The sequence below is a fragment of the Psammomys obesus genome, unplaced genomic scaffold, assembly GCF_907164565.1.
Source record: "Psammomys obesus unplaced genomic scaffold, mPsaObe1.curated_primary_1811, whole genome shotgun sequence".
NCBI classification, from domain to species: domain Eukaryota; kingdom Metazoa; phylum Chordata; class Mammalia; order Rodentia; family Muridae; genus Psammomys; species Psammomys obesus.
The window spans coordinates 3,979,095-3,994,694 of NW_026587215.1; the positions used below are offsets into that span (position 1 = coordinate 3,979,095).

Genomic DNA, 15,600 nt, shown 5'->3' on the forward strand with positions numbered 1-15,600 from the left:
GGCCCTTCTTATTATTTTAAATGGTTCCTAACTTTTTTTTTTTAATAGCTGAGGTCAAGCATTGCTTTTGCCATCAAGAAGAGTAAAACCAGGGGTGAAACTAGTGTGGCCTAATGGCCTTGCCAACTGTCTAAGGGTCTCTACCAGAGCTTGCTTGTCTTGGCCTCAGTGGTGCAATGATTGGTGGTTCTTTGGGTGTTGTTTGAAGTAGTTATAATAACTGATTGGCATAATAACTTTCTCTAGGTCCTGAAATTGTTAAGTTCATGTAGATTTTGTGGGTGGCTTTGTTTGCTTTTTGAGATGGTTTTGCTATAGAAGCTGTGTTGGTCTGGAACTTACTATGTAGCCAGGCAGGCCTCAATCAGGAGAATCCTTCTGTCTTAGCCTCCCAAGTGGGTAGGGTTAGTGTTGTACACTGCCATGCCTAGCCTGGTGGGGGGGGGGGGGCATTTGAAAGGCATCCATCCCCCTCTTCTGGCCTCTATGGCCACTGCATTTATGAAGTAGAGAGACATACAGGCAAATAAAACACTTAAGTACATCTTTAAAAAAAAAAAAAAGAAAGAAAGAGGAAAGGATGTTTGGCATGCCCCAAATCCCAGTACTTTGAAGACTGAGCCAAGAGGAATGTGGGTTCCAGCCTGGTCCCAGAGTGAAGCCCTCTCTCAAAATAAGAAACCAGCAAATGAGCAAATTTGAACATAACTGAAAGCAGATGCTTGAGTTGGGCACAGTGTTGTGTCCCACAGCTTCAGATGCATGGGGCACTGAGGCAGGAGGATTGCTTAATCTAGGAGTTTCAGACCCGGTCGCATAGCAAGACACTGAGCACCACCTGTTCGTGTGATAGATTCAGATTCTCTTCTCACCCAGGCTGCTCTGAAGGTTGCTGGTCCTAACCCTGACCACTGTGATTACAGGTGAGCTCCACCACTGCACTTGGCTGCTTTTCTCTATTTTTAAAAACCTAAATAAATAAATAGGCTGCGTCATAACTGATGAGTACCCAAAATTCAATATGTGGCCCAATGTCAGTAGCCTCATACTCAACAGCAGTTCTCCTGCCTCAGCCTCCCTACTGCTAGGATTTTTTGCATGTTTGGCATATAGACATGATCGCTTGAATCTTTCTCTTTCTGGAAGTAAGGTCTCACTATGTATCCCTGGCTGGTCCAGAATTTGCCATGTATGTAGACCTATTGACTTCTAACTTGTTACGTTCCTCCTGCCTCTGCCTCCCAAGAATTAGTATTATCAATATACATCACCACATCTCTGGCCTGACACCATCTCTATTTACACAAAAATTTAAGCCCCATTCCCATCCCCATCCCCAATAAAAATAAACAAATTTAGCCTTCAATTCCAGCACTGGTGAGGCAGAGGCAGAGGCAGATGGATCTCTGAATTCCAGCCCAGCCTGGTCTACAAAGTGAGTTCCAGGCCAGCCAGGGCTCCATGATGCGACCTGTCTCGAAACAAAACAATAATTCTCGTTTGCTGCACTTTGTTGCCCCTGGCTTTACTCTTTCCTCACATCAGGGATCTTCATTGACTTGATGCACCTGAAGAAGCAAGGGGGCTTTCGCATATCCTTGTTCTACAGAGACATCATCAGCATCGCTGAGGATGAGGACCTCGGGGTTCACTTTGAGGAGTCAAGCAAGCTGGAAGATCTGCTGAGGAAGGTCCGAGCCAAGGAGACCAAAAAGCGAGCGCTGGCCAGGTGGGCACCCAGCCAGCGCTCGCTGCCCGTACTTCCCTAACAAACCACCAGGAATGCATAGCTCTGCCTTCCCGGCCTGTGCTTCTGCCAAACTGTGCCGCCGCTGGCTTCCTCAGGATGGTGTGAGCTGTCACTTCTCTTCCCTGTCTCCACAGTAACACAGCAGCCTTCCTTCCCTGGATGGCTAAGTACTCTGCTGCATGCCGTAGTACTTTTTCTGCTCTCTGTATGGCAGATTGTAGTAACATCTGCCTCATTAGCTTATTTATTGTAGGGAGTGCATAAAAGACATCAAATACACAGAGAGAAGCCAACATGTTATGTGTGTATGTATGTATTTATTTATTGCTGTTTCAAGACAGTGTTTCTCTGTGTTTCTTTGCCTGTCCTGGAACTTGCCTGTAAACAAGGCAAAGCCTTGAACTTAAAGATCCTCCTTTGCTTCCCAAGTGCTGGGTTTAAAGCTTTATTTTGAATTCCTATACCATGCGGTCAATAGTTACTAAGTTGTTAGATTTCTTTTTCTTTCTTTCTTTCTTTCTTTCCTTCTTTCTTTCTTTCTTTCTTTCTTTCTTTCTTTCTTTCTTTCTTTCTTTCTTTCTTTCCTTCCTTCCTTCCTTCCTTCCTTCCTTCCTTCCTTCCTTCCTTCCTTCCTTCCTTTCTTTCTTTCTTTCTTCTTTTTAAATTGGTTTCAAGCCAGTGTTTCTCTGTGTAGCCTGGACTTGCTTTGTAGACCAGGCTGGCCTCAAACTCACAGCGATCCACCTGCCTCCCTGAGTGCTGGGATTACAGGTATGTGCCACCATGTCTAGCTTTTTTTTTTCTCCCCGACAGGGTTTCTCTGTGTAGCCTTGACTGTCTTAGACTCACTTTGTAGAACAGGCTGGCCTCAAACTCAGAGCTCTGCCTGCCTTTGCCTCCCAGAGTGCTGGGATTACAGGCATATGCCACTGTGCCTAGCTCTGGCTTTTTTTTTTTTTTAAAGAAAGGTCTTGCCATGTACTGTACGCTGGGATTACAGGTGTCTGCTACCATGCTTAGCTGCATTTTGCTTTTTCTCCACCTTTTCTTTGATTTGTTTGTTTGTTTTTATTACTGTTTTGGATAGAGTCTTGTATGTAGACCTGCCTAGCCTGGTACTTGTTATGTTCCCCATGCTAGCTTTGAGGTCAGTCTTACTGTCTTAGCTCCTCACCTGCTGGGCTTGCATCTGTACCACCACTCCCAGTGATGTTTTTTCTATTTAAAGTTCACACCCTGCTTGCATTCTAAGAGATTGCTGGAAAGAATAAGACAAATTGAAATGTGGGTGCTGTGAAAGCATTTTACATAGGAAAGTACAACCCTCGCGTGTCAACTTGCTTTTTTTCTCTTTCTTTCTTCTCCCTCAGGTTGAAGTTCAAGCTCGGTAAAGATGTAGTGCTCATGGTGGGCATTTATAACCTGATCCAGAAAGCTACCAAGCCTTTTCCCGTGAGGCTCTATCGAGAAACCAATGAACCAGTGAAAACCAAGACGAGGACTTTTAATGTGAACACAGGCAGTCTGCTCCTGCCTAGTGATACCAAGCGGTCTCTGGTAGGTGGCCAGCCCTCCCTCCTGAATCTTCTGTTCAAGAGTTGGCAGGCAGGTGGGGGCTGTGGGGATGGCTTTGCAGTTAAGAGATTACTTGCTGTTCTTTCAGGGTCCCTAGGTTCTGTTCCCAGCATCCACATGGTGGCGTACAGCCATCCATAACTTCAGTTCCAGGAGGTTAGAGCCTTTCTTCCTCATGCACATGTGCGCATACATACATGCAGATAAATAAATCTTACAAAACAAAACAAAACAGGAGCTGGGCTTGGTGGCACGTGACTTTAATCCCAGCAAAGAGGCGGCAGGCACAAGGCAAACAGGCCAGGTGTTGGTGGAAACTTTGGCCTTGGCTGCTCAGCATATACTGCTGTAACTGCTTAAGTACAGCGACAGGAAGTGCTTTGTAGTTTCCCCCAAGTGATGAGCAGTTAGGGTTTACACATGCAGTGGACTGTTTGTGAGAATGTCTTCTTGCTGAGCCAGCCAGATCTTTTTCTTGTTCTGAAATGACCACATCTTCTTTCTTGAGCATGAAAGGCCATGTAGAGCTCACCCTCTTCCAGTCCTTTCTCTGCTGTATATTTTTTATGAGGATGTGGTACTGAAAACTGAGACCATCTTTCATTGTCTTGAGACAGGTTCTCATGGAGACCAGGCTGGTCTCAAACTCAGAGATGCACTTGCCTCTCCCTCTCTGTTGCTGTGATTAAGGGCATGCACCACCGTAGCTGGTGGAACACATCCTTTTTAATTATGTAAAATGTGGGGGAGGGTCAGATTTTTGTATAAGTTCAGGACCTGTCTGACTAAAATTAAATATTTTTATTCAGCCTATGTTTTTGTTTTTTTCTGAGTATAAATTTCACACCAGAGAGTCCATCCTCCTGTTTGATGGTATAAGACATTCTCTTCGATTTGTAGGTAACTAGACTGTCATGTTGGCTTATTGGGTAGTAGCCCTCTCACCACTGAGTTTATTGATCCAGTTGCCTGAATAAATCTGAAGGGCCCTTTTTAGTTAGAAGCCCATATTTGACTCTGCCACCAAGTTCTTATATTAATCATATTCCAGGATCAAGGTTCAGATTTGCAAGTAATATTTAGGTGTGTTTCTTGCTGCCTTCCTCTGAGAACTCAATCTAGAACCTGATATGGGGCTTCCCATCCCATAGAGTCCTGTGAGAAAAGTACTCTTCCATTGAGCTATCTACCCAGTCCTTGGTTTGCATATCTGTTGTGTATTGTGGATGGGAGCAGGAGCTCAGGAAATGCAGAATAAGAGAAAAAAGTTTCTCAGGAGCGTGGCCTTTGGCACCAGAATGACCTGGATTTAAAGAGCGCTGTCGTTGTTCAGTCAGGAGCCTGTTGCCCAACTCTTGGCCCTCATTTCGGTCGACTGTTAAACAAGTTTTTGGTGGTTGTTTTGCTTGTTCTACTTCAGATCAAACCCAAAGCCTCCTGATTGCTAGGCAGGTGCTTGCTGTTGAGCCATCCCTGCAGTGCCTGTTAAACCTACCTCCCAGGATTGTTACAGAGAAGTTTATGACATATGTAAATTACCTGGAACTCCTTAAGTAAATGCTCATTACCAGTTGTTTGAGGAGGACATCTGTGGTTACCCATCTTCCCGCTCCTTGAAGAGAGCTGGTGCGTGCGGGCCTGCCTGCCTGTCTGTGTGTGCACGTGTACCGTGCACTTAAATGTAGAGGCCAGAGGAGGACATTGGACATTCTTCTCTGTCCTCTGCCTTACTCCCTTGAGACAGGGTTACTCACCGAACCTAAGCTTATTGTTTTCCTAACCAAGTTGGCTGGCCAGCAAGCCTCGAGCTCCTCCTGTCTTCTCCCCCAACCCAACACTGGGGTTCTGGTTACCTCTGCTGGTACATGGGTGCCAGGGATCCAAACACATCCTAATAGTTGTATAGCACATGCTCTTGCACTAAGCAAGAGCCCGGCCCTCCTAGAGCTAATTTTAACTTGCTTGTGTTTGGTGGCCACAAATGTATCCCCACATAGGCCTTTTGTGTCCTTGTTATTCCCATCCTTTCTCCTTTAGACCTATGGGAGTCGTCAGATTGTGCTAGAGAAAGAGGAGACGGAGGAGCTGAAGCGGTTTGAAGAGCCAGGTTTGATTCTCGTGGGCTTTAAGCCCATGGTAATGCTGAAGAGGCACCACTACCTGAGGCCCTCCCTGTTCGTGTACCCGGAGGAGGCCCTGGTGAATGGTGAGTGTGGAGGCTCCCTGTTCACGTACCCCGAGGAGTAAATGGTGAATGTGTAGACACCTTTTTTTTTTTAAAAGATTTATTTGTTTATTATGTATACAATGTTCTGTCTGCATGTACACTTGCACACCAGAAGAGGGCACCAAATCTCCTTACAGATGGGTGTGAGCCACCATGTGGTTGCTGGGAATTGAACTCAGGACCTCTGGAAGAGCAGCCAGTGCTCTTAACCTCTGAGCCATCACAGTTAGCATGACACCCTGTTTTTATACCTGGGCTGTCCCTGCGTGGTAAGTGGTAAGTACACAGAACAAGGGGGAACCAGCAACTGTCAGTGGGTTTACTGGGCCATGTTTCCTAAATGGATGTTGGTTGGACACCATACAAGAGATGCAAATGGGGTATTTTGATGTCTTGGCCAGCTGGTGGTGCACGCCTTTAATCCCAGTGCTCAGGAGGCAGAGGCAGAGGCAGGTGGATCTCTGTGAGCTCGTGGCCAGCCTGGATTACCAAGTGAGCTCAGACACTATTGTGCTGGGGGACAGGGGAGAAAGAGATGCAGGCCACTGTGGTATTTGTTTTCCAGGGAGCTCCACCTTGTTCAGCGCTCTGCTCACCAAGTGTGTGGAGAAGGAGGTCATGGCGGTGTGTAGATACACAGCCCGAAAGAACACCCCCCCTTATTTTGTGGCTTTGGTGCCACAGGAAGAGGAGCTAGATGATCAGAATATCCAGCTCACTCCAGCAGGTACGTGGCAGAGAGATCCAGGCTCTCTGTCCTGGCATGTGGTTTGGGAGCCCTTAGGGGGCCTGAAGCACCCAAGTCCCGCATCAAACCTGGGAAATGTGTGTTTTTAAGGTTCTTTAGGTGGACGTAACGCCCGGACAGGCCAGGCCAGGCCACCACCGATGGGTGGGTGTGAGACACACAGCATCGTGCAGAGTCACATGGGGAGATAATGTGGTCAGGCTTCAGAGCTGTGTCCATCGTGACTATTTGCACATTCCTGGTGCAAGTTTCAGGGTTTCTCTGCTGATATTTTTCTTTACTGAGAGGGTCATATCACCCTTAACACTTGGTTTATGTCCTGTAATTGCCAAGGCTGTGTGGTGTAGCAGAAAAAACATAGATACTTAGAGTCTGAATGCTTTTGTCTCTTTTTAGCCCCTCCATTCATGGTCTCACCATGTAGCCCAGGCTGCCCTTGGACTCCTGTTCCTCCTGTCCCTGCCTCCTGAGAGCCGTGATTACAGGTGTGCACCGCCACACCCAGCTGTGACTTTGTCTCATGCTGTACATCTGAGAGCTCACTTTCTTTTGTTTTGGAACCATCTCTGCCTCTTGTTAACTTTAACCTTGGGCACAGAACTTAAACTTCCTGTTCTCACTGGAAACTTGTTTTGACATAATTAGGTGTGCTCATGCCTAGCATGGGATGTGGCCATCTAGCCATGCTACTAAGAACACATGCCAGCCGGGCGCAGTGGCACACGCCTGTAATCTCAGAGACAGGTGGATCTGTGAGTTCAGGCCAGCCTGGTCTACAAAGTGAGTCCAGGACAGCCAAGGCTACACAGGAAAACAAAACAAAAACAAGAACAAATGCCATTGCTGTTTTGAAGCTATTTCAATCACTGTCACCTCAGCAGAATGCTTGGTTATTAAGCGCTTCACCTCTCAGCTGCTGTCACCTTTTCATGCCGTGTGCTGCCCAGGCTGCCTGTCCAAACCCAGCAGCAGGCTCAAAGTCAATAGCAGGCACCCAGGGGGGCCAGAGGGCAGAGGGGAAAATCTGGCCCGCTCACTCATTTGCTTAACACCTTCAGCACTGTCATCAAGGGCCTCTACCAGGTAGCAACATTGGTTACAGCGGCTGGATGTTTCCATTAAGGAACCGGACCGGGCACCACGTAGCTCCTACCTCTTTAATGTGTGCTAGAAGCTAGAATAAAGATGGGAAAAGGCTGGCGCTTAGAGGAGATCCCAGTGACACTGAGACTTGGCTCCTCAGGGGTGACACAGTCCAGCTGTGGATTATCCAAAACATAATAATAGTAATAATAATAATAATGATAATGATAATAATAATAACAACAACAAAGCTAGATGCTGGGACCACTGCTGCTGCCTGGTTGTTGCTTCTTGTTTTGGCCCCCATCCTCTGTTCTGCTTCCTATTTACCACCAGAGAGGCTGTTAGACTGACTTTTCCAGGTGTCACCTGATAATGGAGAAACTGGATTTGTAACTCCCAGCCCCAGCATCACAGGACACAGAGAGGTGACAAACAGCTGCATCACTAAGTCATATCTCAGAAGACCTGTCTCCCTTCCTCAGGCTTCCAGCTTGTCTTCCTCCCCTATGCTGACGACAAGCGGAAGGTGCCCTTTACTGAGAAAGTGATGGCCAACCCCAAGCAGATAGACAAGATGAAGGCTATTGTTCATAAGCTCCGCTTCACATACAGGTGAGTGCTGCGTCCTTCTCGGGCTTTCGTCTGCGGCCGCCTCCAGAGTTGAGCCACAGTAGAAGTCTCAGGACATAGACTGAGAGGGTGCGGTTCTTCTGTTCAGTTAGGAGAAAACAGGAGATCATTAAGATCATTACTTGTCACCAAGAACTCAAAAAGTACATAGAGAGTGGAAGCCGTGCTTCTCTCGAAGAGTCTCAGACTGCTGCTAGATCTAAAAAGTCAGGTTAGTAATCGTGTGGTGGCACATGCCTGTCACCTTCGAGTTGAGGCTGGAGGATCGCACATTTGAGGCCAGCCTGGGTTACCTAAGTGAGTCACACTGTCTTGGAAAGGAGAGGCTAGTTGTTTAACAGGTTCACAGAGTGGCACATGCTTAGTCCATCTCCTGTTTGTTTTAGGTGCTATCTTTTACTCTGTAACTCAGGCTGGACTAGAACTCAATATATAGCCCAGGCTAGCCTCAAATTTACAGTACTCCTGCCTTGTTCTGAATGCTGGGGTTACAGGTTTGTCTCACCGTGCCCCCATCTTTAAGATTGATTTATTTTATGTGTGTGTGTAGCGGGGTTAGCCTGTGTGTGTGTGTGTGCGCTGGGCCCATGCCTAGTGCTCAAGGAGGTCAGAGGAGGTGTTGCATGCTCCTAGGACTGTAGTTAAAGCCAGCTTGAACCACCACCTTGTAGGTGCTGGGAACTGAACCCAGGCCTTCTTCAAGGGCAGCACGTACTCTTGATTGCTGAACTGTCTCTTCAGCTCTCAAGTCCTTTCTTCTTCTCTTTGGCTTTTTTGAGACAGGGTTTCTCTGTGTAGCGCTGGCTGTCTTGGAACTCACCTTGTAGACTAGGCTGGCCTCGAACTGAGGGTCTTGCCTGCTTCTGCCTCCTGAATCCTGGGATTAAAGGCATGTGCCTCTGCGCCCAGCTCTCAAGTCACTTTTTATTAACAGAGAAGAAATTTTTACCTTTGTTATTTATTTTGTGTGTGTACCCACAGCTTATGGGTAGAGGTCAGAGGACAACTTAAAAGAGTTGGCTGTCTTCCATCTTTCAAGCCTACTTAACAGTGTGGCTACAAACATAATTGTCACATGCCACCTTCTCTTCTCAGTGTGTATGCTCTGTAAGACATCTGCCTCCTTAATAGGTTGTCAGGACACTGTCGAGAGACCGTAGGAGGATGCCGTGGGGCCCACGGTCATCTTGCACAGTTGCAGTGTGAGACCTGCCGATGAGCAGCTGTCCCCTCCCGTCCCCTGGCCTCCACCATTCTCTGTTCCCAAGAGTTTGACTGTTGGCATGCATGCACCTGAGCGGAATCAAGTAGTGCTTGCCCTTCCGGATCTGATTCTCTCCCTCAGGGTAAGATCCAGATGCAGCGTCGTTGCTGCCTGTGTCTGGATTTCCTTCTTTAGTCAATTAAAACATTCTTTAAAAGGTTGGTTTTTATTTGATGTGTGTAGTGTTTTAGCTGAACGTATGTTTGTGCGTCATGTGTGTGCAAACCCTGGTCTATACCACAGAGCCGTCTCTCTGGCCCCTTCCTTTTTGTTTTTTTAAAGGCTGACTAATATTCTAATATACTTAATGTAAACATATACTATATTCCTTATCCACTCAACTGACTAAATTCTCAGCCTGACTAAAGATTTCAAGATAAATTAATTCAAGTTGGTATTTCATCCTATTCCTACCCCCATCCCCATTTTCCATGTTTAGGAAGAACCACTTGGCCAGAGGACGTGAAGAGCAGTATTTACTGATTCCAATCAGAAAGAAAGAAGAGTCTCTCTTTCTTCTAAAAAGCTGGGATACAGTGTTGGCTGCTGTAGAGATTTGGGCTTTTTCTATACACAGTAACTGCTTTCTCTTCATGATAGCAAAGACCTGTCAGGCTGGAGCTGAAGGTCGGAGCTGGATAGCCCAGAGTAGCCTGGGTGCTGGAATTAGCAGCACGCACCACCACGCTTGGCCTGTAGTCAGTGTATAAATAAAGTCAGTTTAAAAAGGTCTCTTTTCGCTGGATGGTGGTTGTGCACGCCTTTAATCCCAGCAGCTGGGAGGCAGAGGCAGGCAGATCTGTGAGTTTGAGTTCTAGGACAGCGGTGGCTACACAGGAAAACCCTGTCTTGAAAAAAAAACAAAACCAAACAAAAGCCTTTATCTCATTGAGTTAGAGAGCGTTTCACATTCTGTCTTTTATATCTGTGTTACTTCTGGGCAAATGATACTTTTCATTAGGTTTGTGGCACACGCCTGGAATCATGGCACTTGGGGAAGTAGCCGCAGGAGTACCAGGATTTCAGGGTATCCGTGGCTACATAATGAGTTTGAGGCCAGCTTGGAATATCTGAAACCCTGTCTTAAAAAACAAAACAAAAAAAAACAAACAACAAAAACCAAAAAGAGTCCTTTCTCCTTCAGCTCTGAGTTCCTGCTATAGTCCTTTCCTTGACTGTGTGAGCACTGAGCGTCTACTGTGTGGGTCTGGCGTGCACCTAGCATGTAGGCTCTGGGTTTGATCTCAGGTGCGCGTGTCACACACACCAACAATGAAACGGTCCCTGTGTCAGACACTGTTGTATATGCCGCGCCATCGACACCCTGAAAGGGGGCAGCTAAGGAGGGCATCCACTGCGCTTGCAGAGCTCGGCACCTTTGTCAGGACACTCCTGCCCTCTGCAGGCACCCACACCCAGGTGCGCGCGCACACACAAAGGCTTGGAAAAAGAAAAGAAGATCTGGAAGAGACCAGGTTGGTTTGTGCCCGTTTTTCAGGTGAAAGAAGCTTTGGGGCCACAAGACCCCCTCTCTCAGTCTCAGCCAATAGAAAAGCAGTAGCAGCCGGGCAGTCTCCGTGTGTGCCTCTGGGCTCAGACTCTGACCTCCTCTGCTGCCCTGCACACAGAAAACATTTGATTTTCTGCCTCTCCGTCCCACTTGCTTCCTCTGTCTTTTTCTCTGTTCTTCATCACTCTGTTTTCTGCATGCTCGTCACCCCCCAAAGCTTCCAGTGACAGGCCCAGCCTGCTCTGCAGTTAATGTCCCAGCGTCCTGTGATACACTGAAAGTTGGGGAGAGACAAACTGATTTCTGAGGTCTCCACTGTTTGCTTGTGGTGTTTTTGTCCACCGTCTTTAGACCTGCCCTAGCTCAGCCGGATATTTTGTTTTCTCGGGAAGCCCTCATGTTTCGATGCTGTTTTAACAGGAGTGACAGTTTTGAGAACCCCGTGCTGCAGCAGCACTTCCGGAACCTGGAAGCCCTGGCTCTGGATATGATGGAGTCTGAGCAAGTCGTAGATCTGACATGTAAGGGACACGGGCTTAGCCGGGCTCTGTCGGTGAGAGGGATTGAAGCCGAGGGAGGGGAGGGGCTCTTCCACTTTGTGTGGTGACCTACAGGCTCAGCTGAGAACTTCCTTTAAATTTAAATCAGAGGCCTGGCCCTGTCTCAGCTCCAAGTGGAGCTGGGGTGTGTGTGTGTGTGTGTGCGTGTGCGTGTGTGTGTATACTGGGTGGGGGCAGTTTTTAGCCAGCTCCAAACCTTATTCAGACCGTCTCTGCTTGACAGGTTTTCTAGGTCACCTCAGACTGCGTGGAACAGATTCAGCTAGCTCTGTAGTGACAGGAGGAAAAAGTGCCAGGCCCCTGAGACGCAACTCTGAACTAACTAGGCCACCCCATGTCTACGTGTCGGTGAAAGTTAACGTTGATAACACCTGCTGAGGCCTGCAGTGGCAGGTGCTGTTTTCCTGCTGACTCAGCTGACATTCAGAATTTGGAAACAGGCTCCATTGCTGTCCTTAACTTTACAGAGAAGGGAAAGGCTTTACCAAGTAACAGGTGCTGAGCTCTCAGTAGCGTACGCAGGGAAACTGAGTGCTGGCCCTCACCCTGAACCACTGTGCTTGCCGCTCTTCTGTCAGGCCTGGGCTTCTCTGGCCTTGCTACTAGACCCCTTGATGGTGGTGTTCTCTCATGTTTATGAGGATACAGTGACATGGACTGTGACAAGAAAATGAATAGTTACTGAGGCAGATTGGACGTAATGAAGGTCCTTGTAACAGTTAAAAGGACTAGGACAATTAGTTTGGCCTGCTTAGCTTCCTAGTTAGCTGCGGCCTCCTGCTGCTGTTACAAGCAGGCATCATTGTGGGGACTGTCTAGCTGGGTCTAGCAGCCGGCGCCCCTCAGGTTCAGCAGCCTGTGAGGAAGCACGAGGATGTGTGTAGGATGTATGCAGGTAGGTTCTATGCATTTAAGTAAGGACTGGCACTTCCAGGAATTAGGACTCTGAGGACACCATGCAGGAAGGATGCCAGGAGGATTTTGTTGCTTGTTTTCATGGCCCAGTCAGCTGCCTTGTCTCCAGCCCTTCCCCCTAGCCCGACTCAGCGCTCTCTCGGTGTTCCCCACAGAGCTGGAACTGGACAGATGACTGGTCTGCATGCGACTCGCCTGACCGTTGTGTTGTTCTGTTTTTCTAGTGCCCAAGGCTGAAGCCATAAAGAAAAGACTGGGCTCCCTGGCAGCTGAGTTCAAAGAGCTTGTCTACCCGCCAGGGTATAATCCCGAGGAAACAGTTTCCAAGAGAAAACAAGGTGAGGGGCCGGGCACAGTCGCGAAGCACCTTCCTGTAGCGCGGTGCCCTCGTGGCCTTTATGGTCTCACCGCAGAGGTCATTTCTTTTCTTTTCTTTTTTCTTTGGGGGGGGGGGGGGTGGGGGGGGGGGCACTGGGAGTTAAGGTCAGGATCTCACACATGCACGTAAGCGCTGTATCACAGAGCTGCACCCCAGCCTTTCCGGAAGTCTGTACGCAGGGGTACTGTGGCTCAGTGTTAAAGTACTTGCCTAGAGATTTCTATACAAATGAGCGTCTTGTTTGTGGGGGGGGGGGGGGGGGGGGGGGGGGGTCGGGGCGCGGGGGCGAGGGGGGGGGGGGGGGGGGGGGGGGGGGGGGGGGAGTACGGGCACACGATGCCATGGCGCGCATGTGTGGAGCTCAAAGGACAGCTTTGAGGAGTCAGTTCTGGGCTCCGGGGGTCAATCAGGTTTACGTGGCAAATACGTGGATCTGATGGGCCCTTCAGCAGCCCCATACTTACTAAAAGATTTCTCTCAACACTGTACGAGTGTCTTGCCCTCACGTGTGTATGAGCACCACCTGCACGTCCGGTGCGCCTGCAGAGGTCAGACAAGGGAATCAGGTCTCTTGGAACTGGAGTTACAGGTGGTCGTGAGCCACCGTGGAACTCTGGGAACCACCTCCAGCTCCTCTACCTCATTTTAAAAATTAGGCTGATGAGCTGGCTCAGCGGGTGAAGGCACTTGCCCTGTGCAAGTAACCAGAGTTCCCTCCCTAGAGACCAAAGAAAGGTGGGAGAAGAAAACCCATCCCACTAATCTGTTCTCTTATGTCCACACACTACAAATGTTATTAAAGTTGGGCTACGGCATACTTAGCCAGTGGCGGATATCCCTGCCCGCCTTTTAATGAGGCCTTGTATTAGGGGTTTTCTACAGTGAACATTGACAATCCTGTGTGTGTTTGAACAGATCAATAGGGCAATTCTTAGCAGCAGAGTTGCTGGGTCAAGAGGGAAACATTAAATCTGCGGGGTTTGGGATAGTAGCTTAGTGGCTCAGAGTGGTGGATAGGCAAATATAAGGACCTGAGTTCAGATTCCCAGCCTCCACTTGAAAAATCCAAGCATGGCCACAGTAGCATATAATCCCAATATGCATACACACACCTCTCCCTGATAAGAACTGCATCAGAAGTTGGGTATGGTCGCACATGCCCATAGTCCCAGTACTCAGAAATCTGACAGGAAGGCCTGGGGTATACAGCCTCCAAAGAAGCAACATTTATACCCTGTCTAGGAAGAAATGAGTCTGTTTTTATATGCTCTTTAGTGTGTTTTGCTGAGACAGGCTTTGTAGTCCAGGCAAATCCTCAAATTCAGGCTGCCCTTGTCTGACCCTCCTGGGTGCTGGGGTTTTAGGGGAGGACCACACAATAGCTTCTACGATTTTGCAGTCTTGTACTTTACATTATCGAAAATTTTAAAGATGTATGTATCAATGTATGTAAGTGGGTGTTTTGTCTGCATGGACAACATATGCACACCAGAAGAGAGCATCAGATCCCATGGGACTACAGGTGAGACATGAAGGCCATGGGTATTGAACCTGCGCCCTCTGGAAGAGCAGCCAGTGCTGAGCCATTTTCCAGCTCCTATCTTAATTTCCACAAAAAAAATGGCAGAGGGACTACATGGCCTGTTTTGGTGTGTATGTTGCGCTCTAGTTGGGAGTGGTGTGGTCTCACTGGGATTTTCCTGGCACCGACCACTTCCTACCCGGCAGCTCTCCTTTACTGTCAGGCTCATGTTTGTAGAGAAGCACCAGGTGCACCGTCACCATTTTGAAATGGTTCTGGTTTAGGTTTTAATCCTTTTGGCTGTCTTTGGCTAAGTAAAGCCATATTTAATCCCTGTTGCCTAGTAGACCCATGAGGACAGGACTGGGAGCCATCCTGCTTGCTCCATTTTGCATCACAAACTTTCTTTTGGGAAAAAAATAGTGATAGGCTGTTTTAGGTTTACAGATGGTAATTGGCCATCTGCAGCCCACATCATAGGGCCCTGTTGTCATGTAGCTGTGATACCACTGGAAGCATTTCTAGGTCATTCCTTTCTGTCCTCCTCCTCTAGATGATGAAGGTTCTACAAATAAAAAGCCCAAGGTGGAGCTATCAGAAGAAGAGCTGAAGGCCCATGTTGTCAAGGGCACACTGGGCAAGCTCACTGTGCCTATGCTGAAGGAGGCCTGCAAGGCCTGTGGGCTCAAGAGTGGATCAAAGAAGCAGGAACTGCTAGATGTTCTCATCAGACACTTTGAGAAGAACTGAAGATTTCCACACCACAGCCAGGCCACCTGCTTGTGTTCTTACCAGGGCAGCAGGAAAGGTTTCTCAGCTATGAAGAGCTGCCTGACAGAAATGCAATGGCTTCACCATGGAGACTGAAGCCCTCCCACCTCACTGTGCCTTACTCGCATGAATAAAGAGCTCTAACTATAGTGGGTACAGTTCAGTGTGAATGGGTAAGTAGCTGCCTTGAATCTATAGGCTACTGGTAAATGGCTATCTTAATTTTTTCCCCATAGAAGTACGTATCACAGTGGAAACCCAGAACATCTTAGTGAAGGTGGGGTAAGAACAGGACATGGACACTGGACGTACAGGTACTTCTGGAGTGACAAGCCTTAGCAAGATTCTATTTCCATGTGTCCTCCCACATTTTCTCTAAATGTGTGGTGCTGGGGCTGGAGAGATGGCTCGGCAGTAGAGAGCATTTGCTGCTCTTATGGAGTATCCAGGTTCATAACCATCTCGTAACTCCACTTCTAGGGCACCCAATAGCCTCCGACCTCCACGAGCACTGAGTGTGCACATGGTAAACATACACATTTACGCAGGCAGAACACAAAAAGAAAATAAAATCAAGCCATCCAATTCCTTTTGGATTCCGATTAGCCAAAGAAGTTAAGACAGAACTACCTGAAACCCTACCATCCACAAATGCCCAGCTTC

At 48.0% G+C, this 15,600-nt stretch overlaps 1 protein-coding gene across 1 annotated transcript in view; it reads left to right on the top strand.

Moving 5' to 3' along the window:
- Positions 1-15,086, top strand: part of Xrcc6 (X-ray repair cross complementing 6) — a 16,220-nt gene extending 1,134 nt beyond the window's left edge. The window contains exons 2-9 of the mRNA XM_055602969.1: positions 1,546-1,729; positions 3,121-3,307; positions 5,363-5,531; positions 6,118-6,279; positions 7,869-7,998; positions 11,211-11,311; positions 12,490-12,603; positions 14,720-15,086. Coding sequence (XP_055458944.1) covers positions 1,546-1,729; positions 3,121-3,307; positions 5,363-5,531; positions 6,118-6,279; positions 7,869-7,998; positions 11,211-11,311; positions 12,490-12,603; positions 14,720-14,916 — 1,244 coding nt within the window. The 3' untranslated portion in view covers positions 14,917-15,086. The remainder of the gene's footprint in view (positions 1-1,545; positions 1,730-3,120; positions 3,308-5,362; positions 5,532-6,117; positions 6,280-7,868; positions 7,999-11,210; positions 11,312-12,489; positions 12,604-14,719) is intronic.
- Positions 15,087-15,600: the final 514 nt, after the last annotated feature.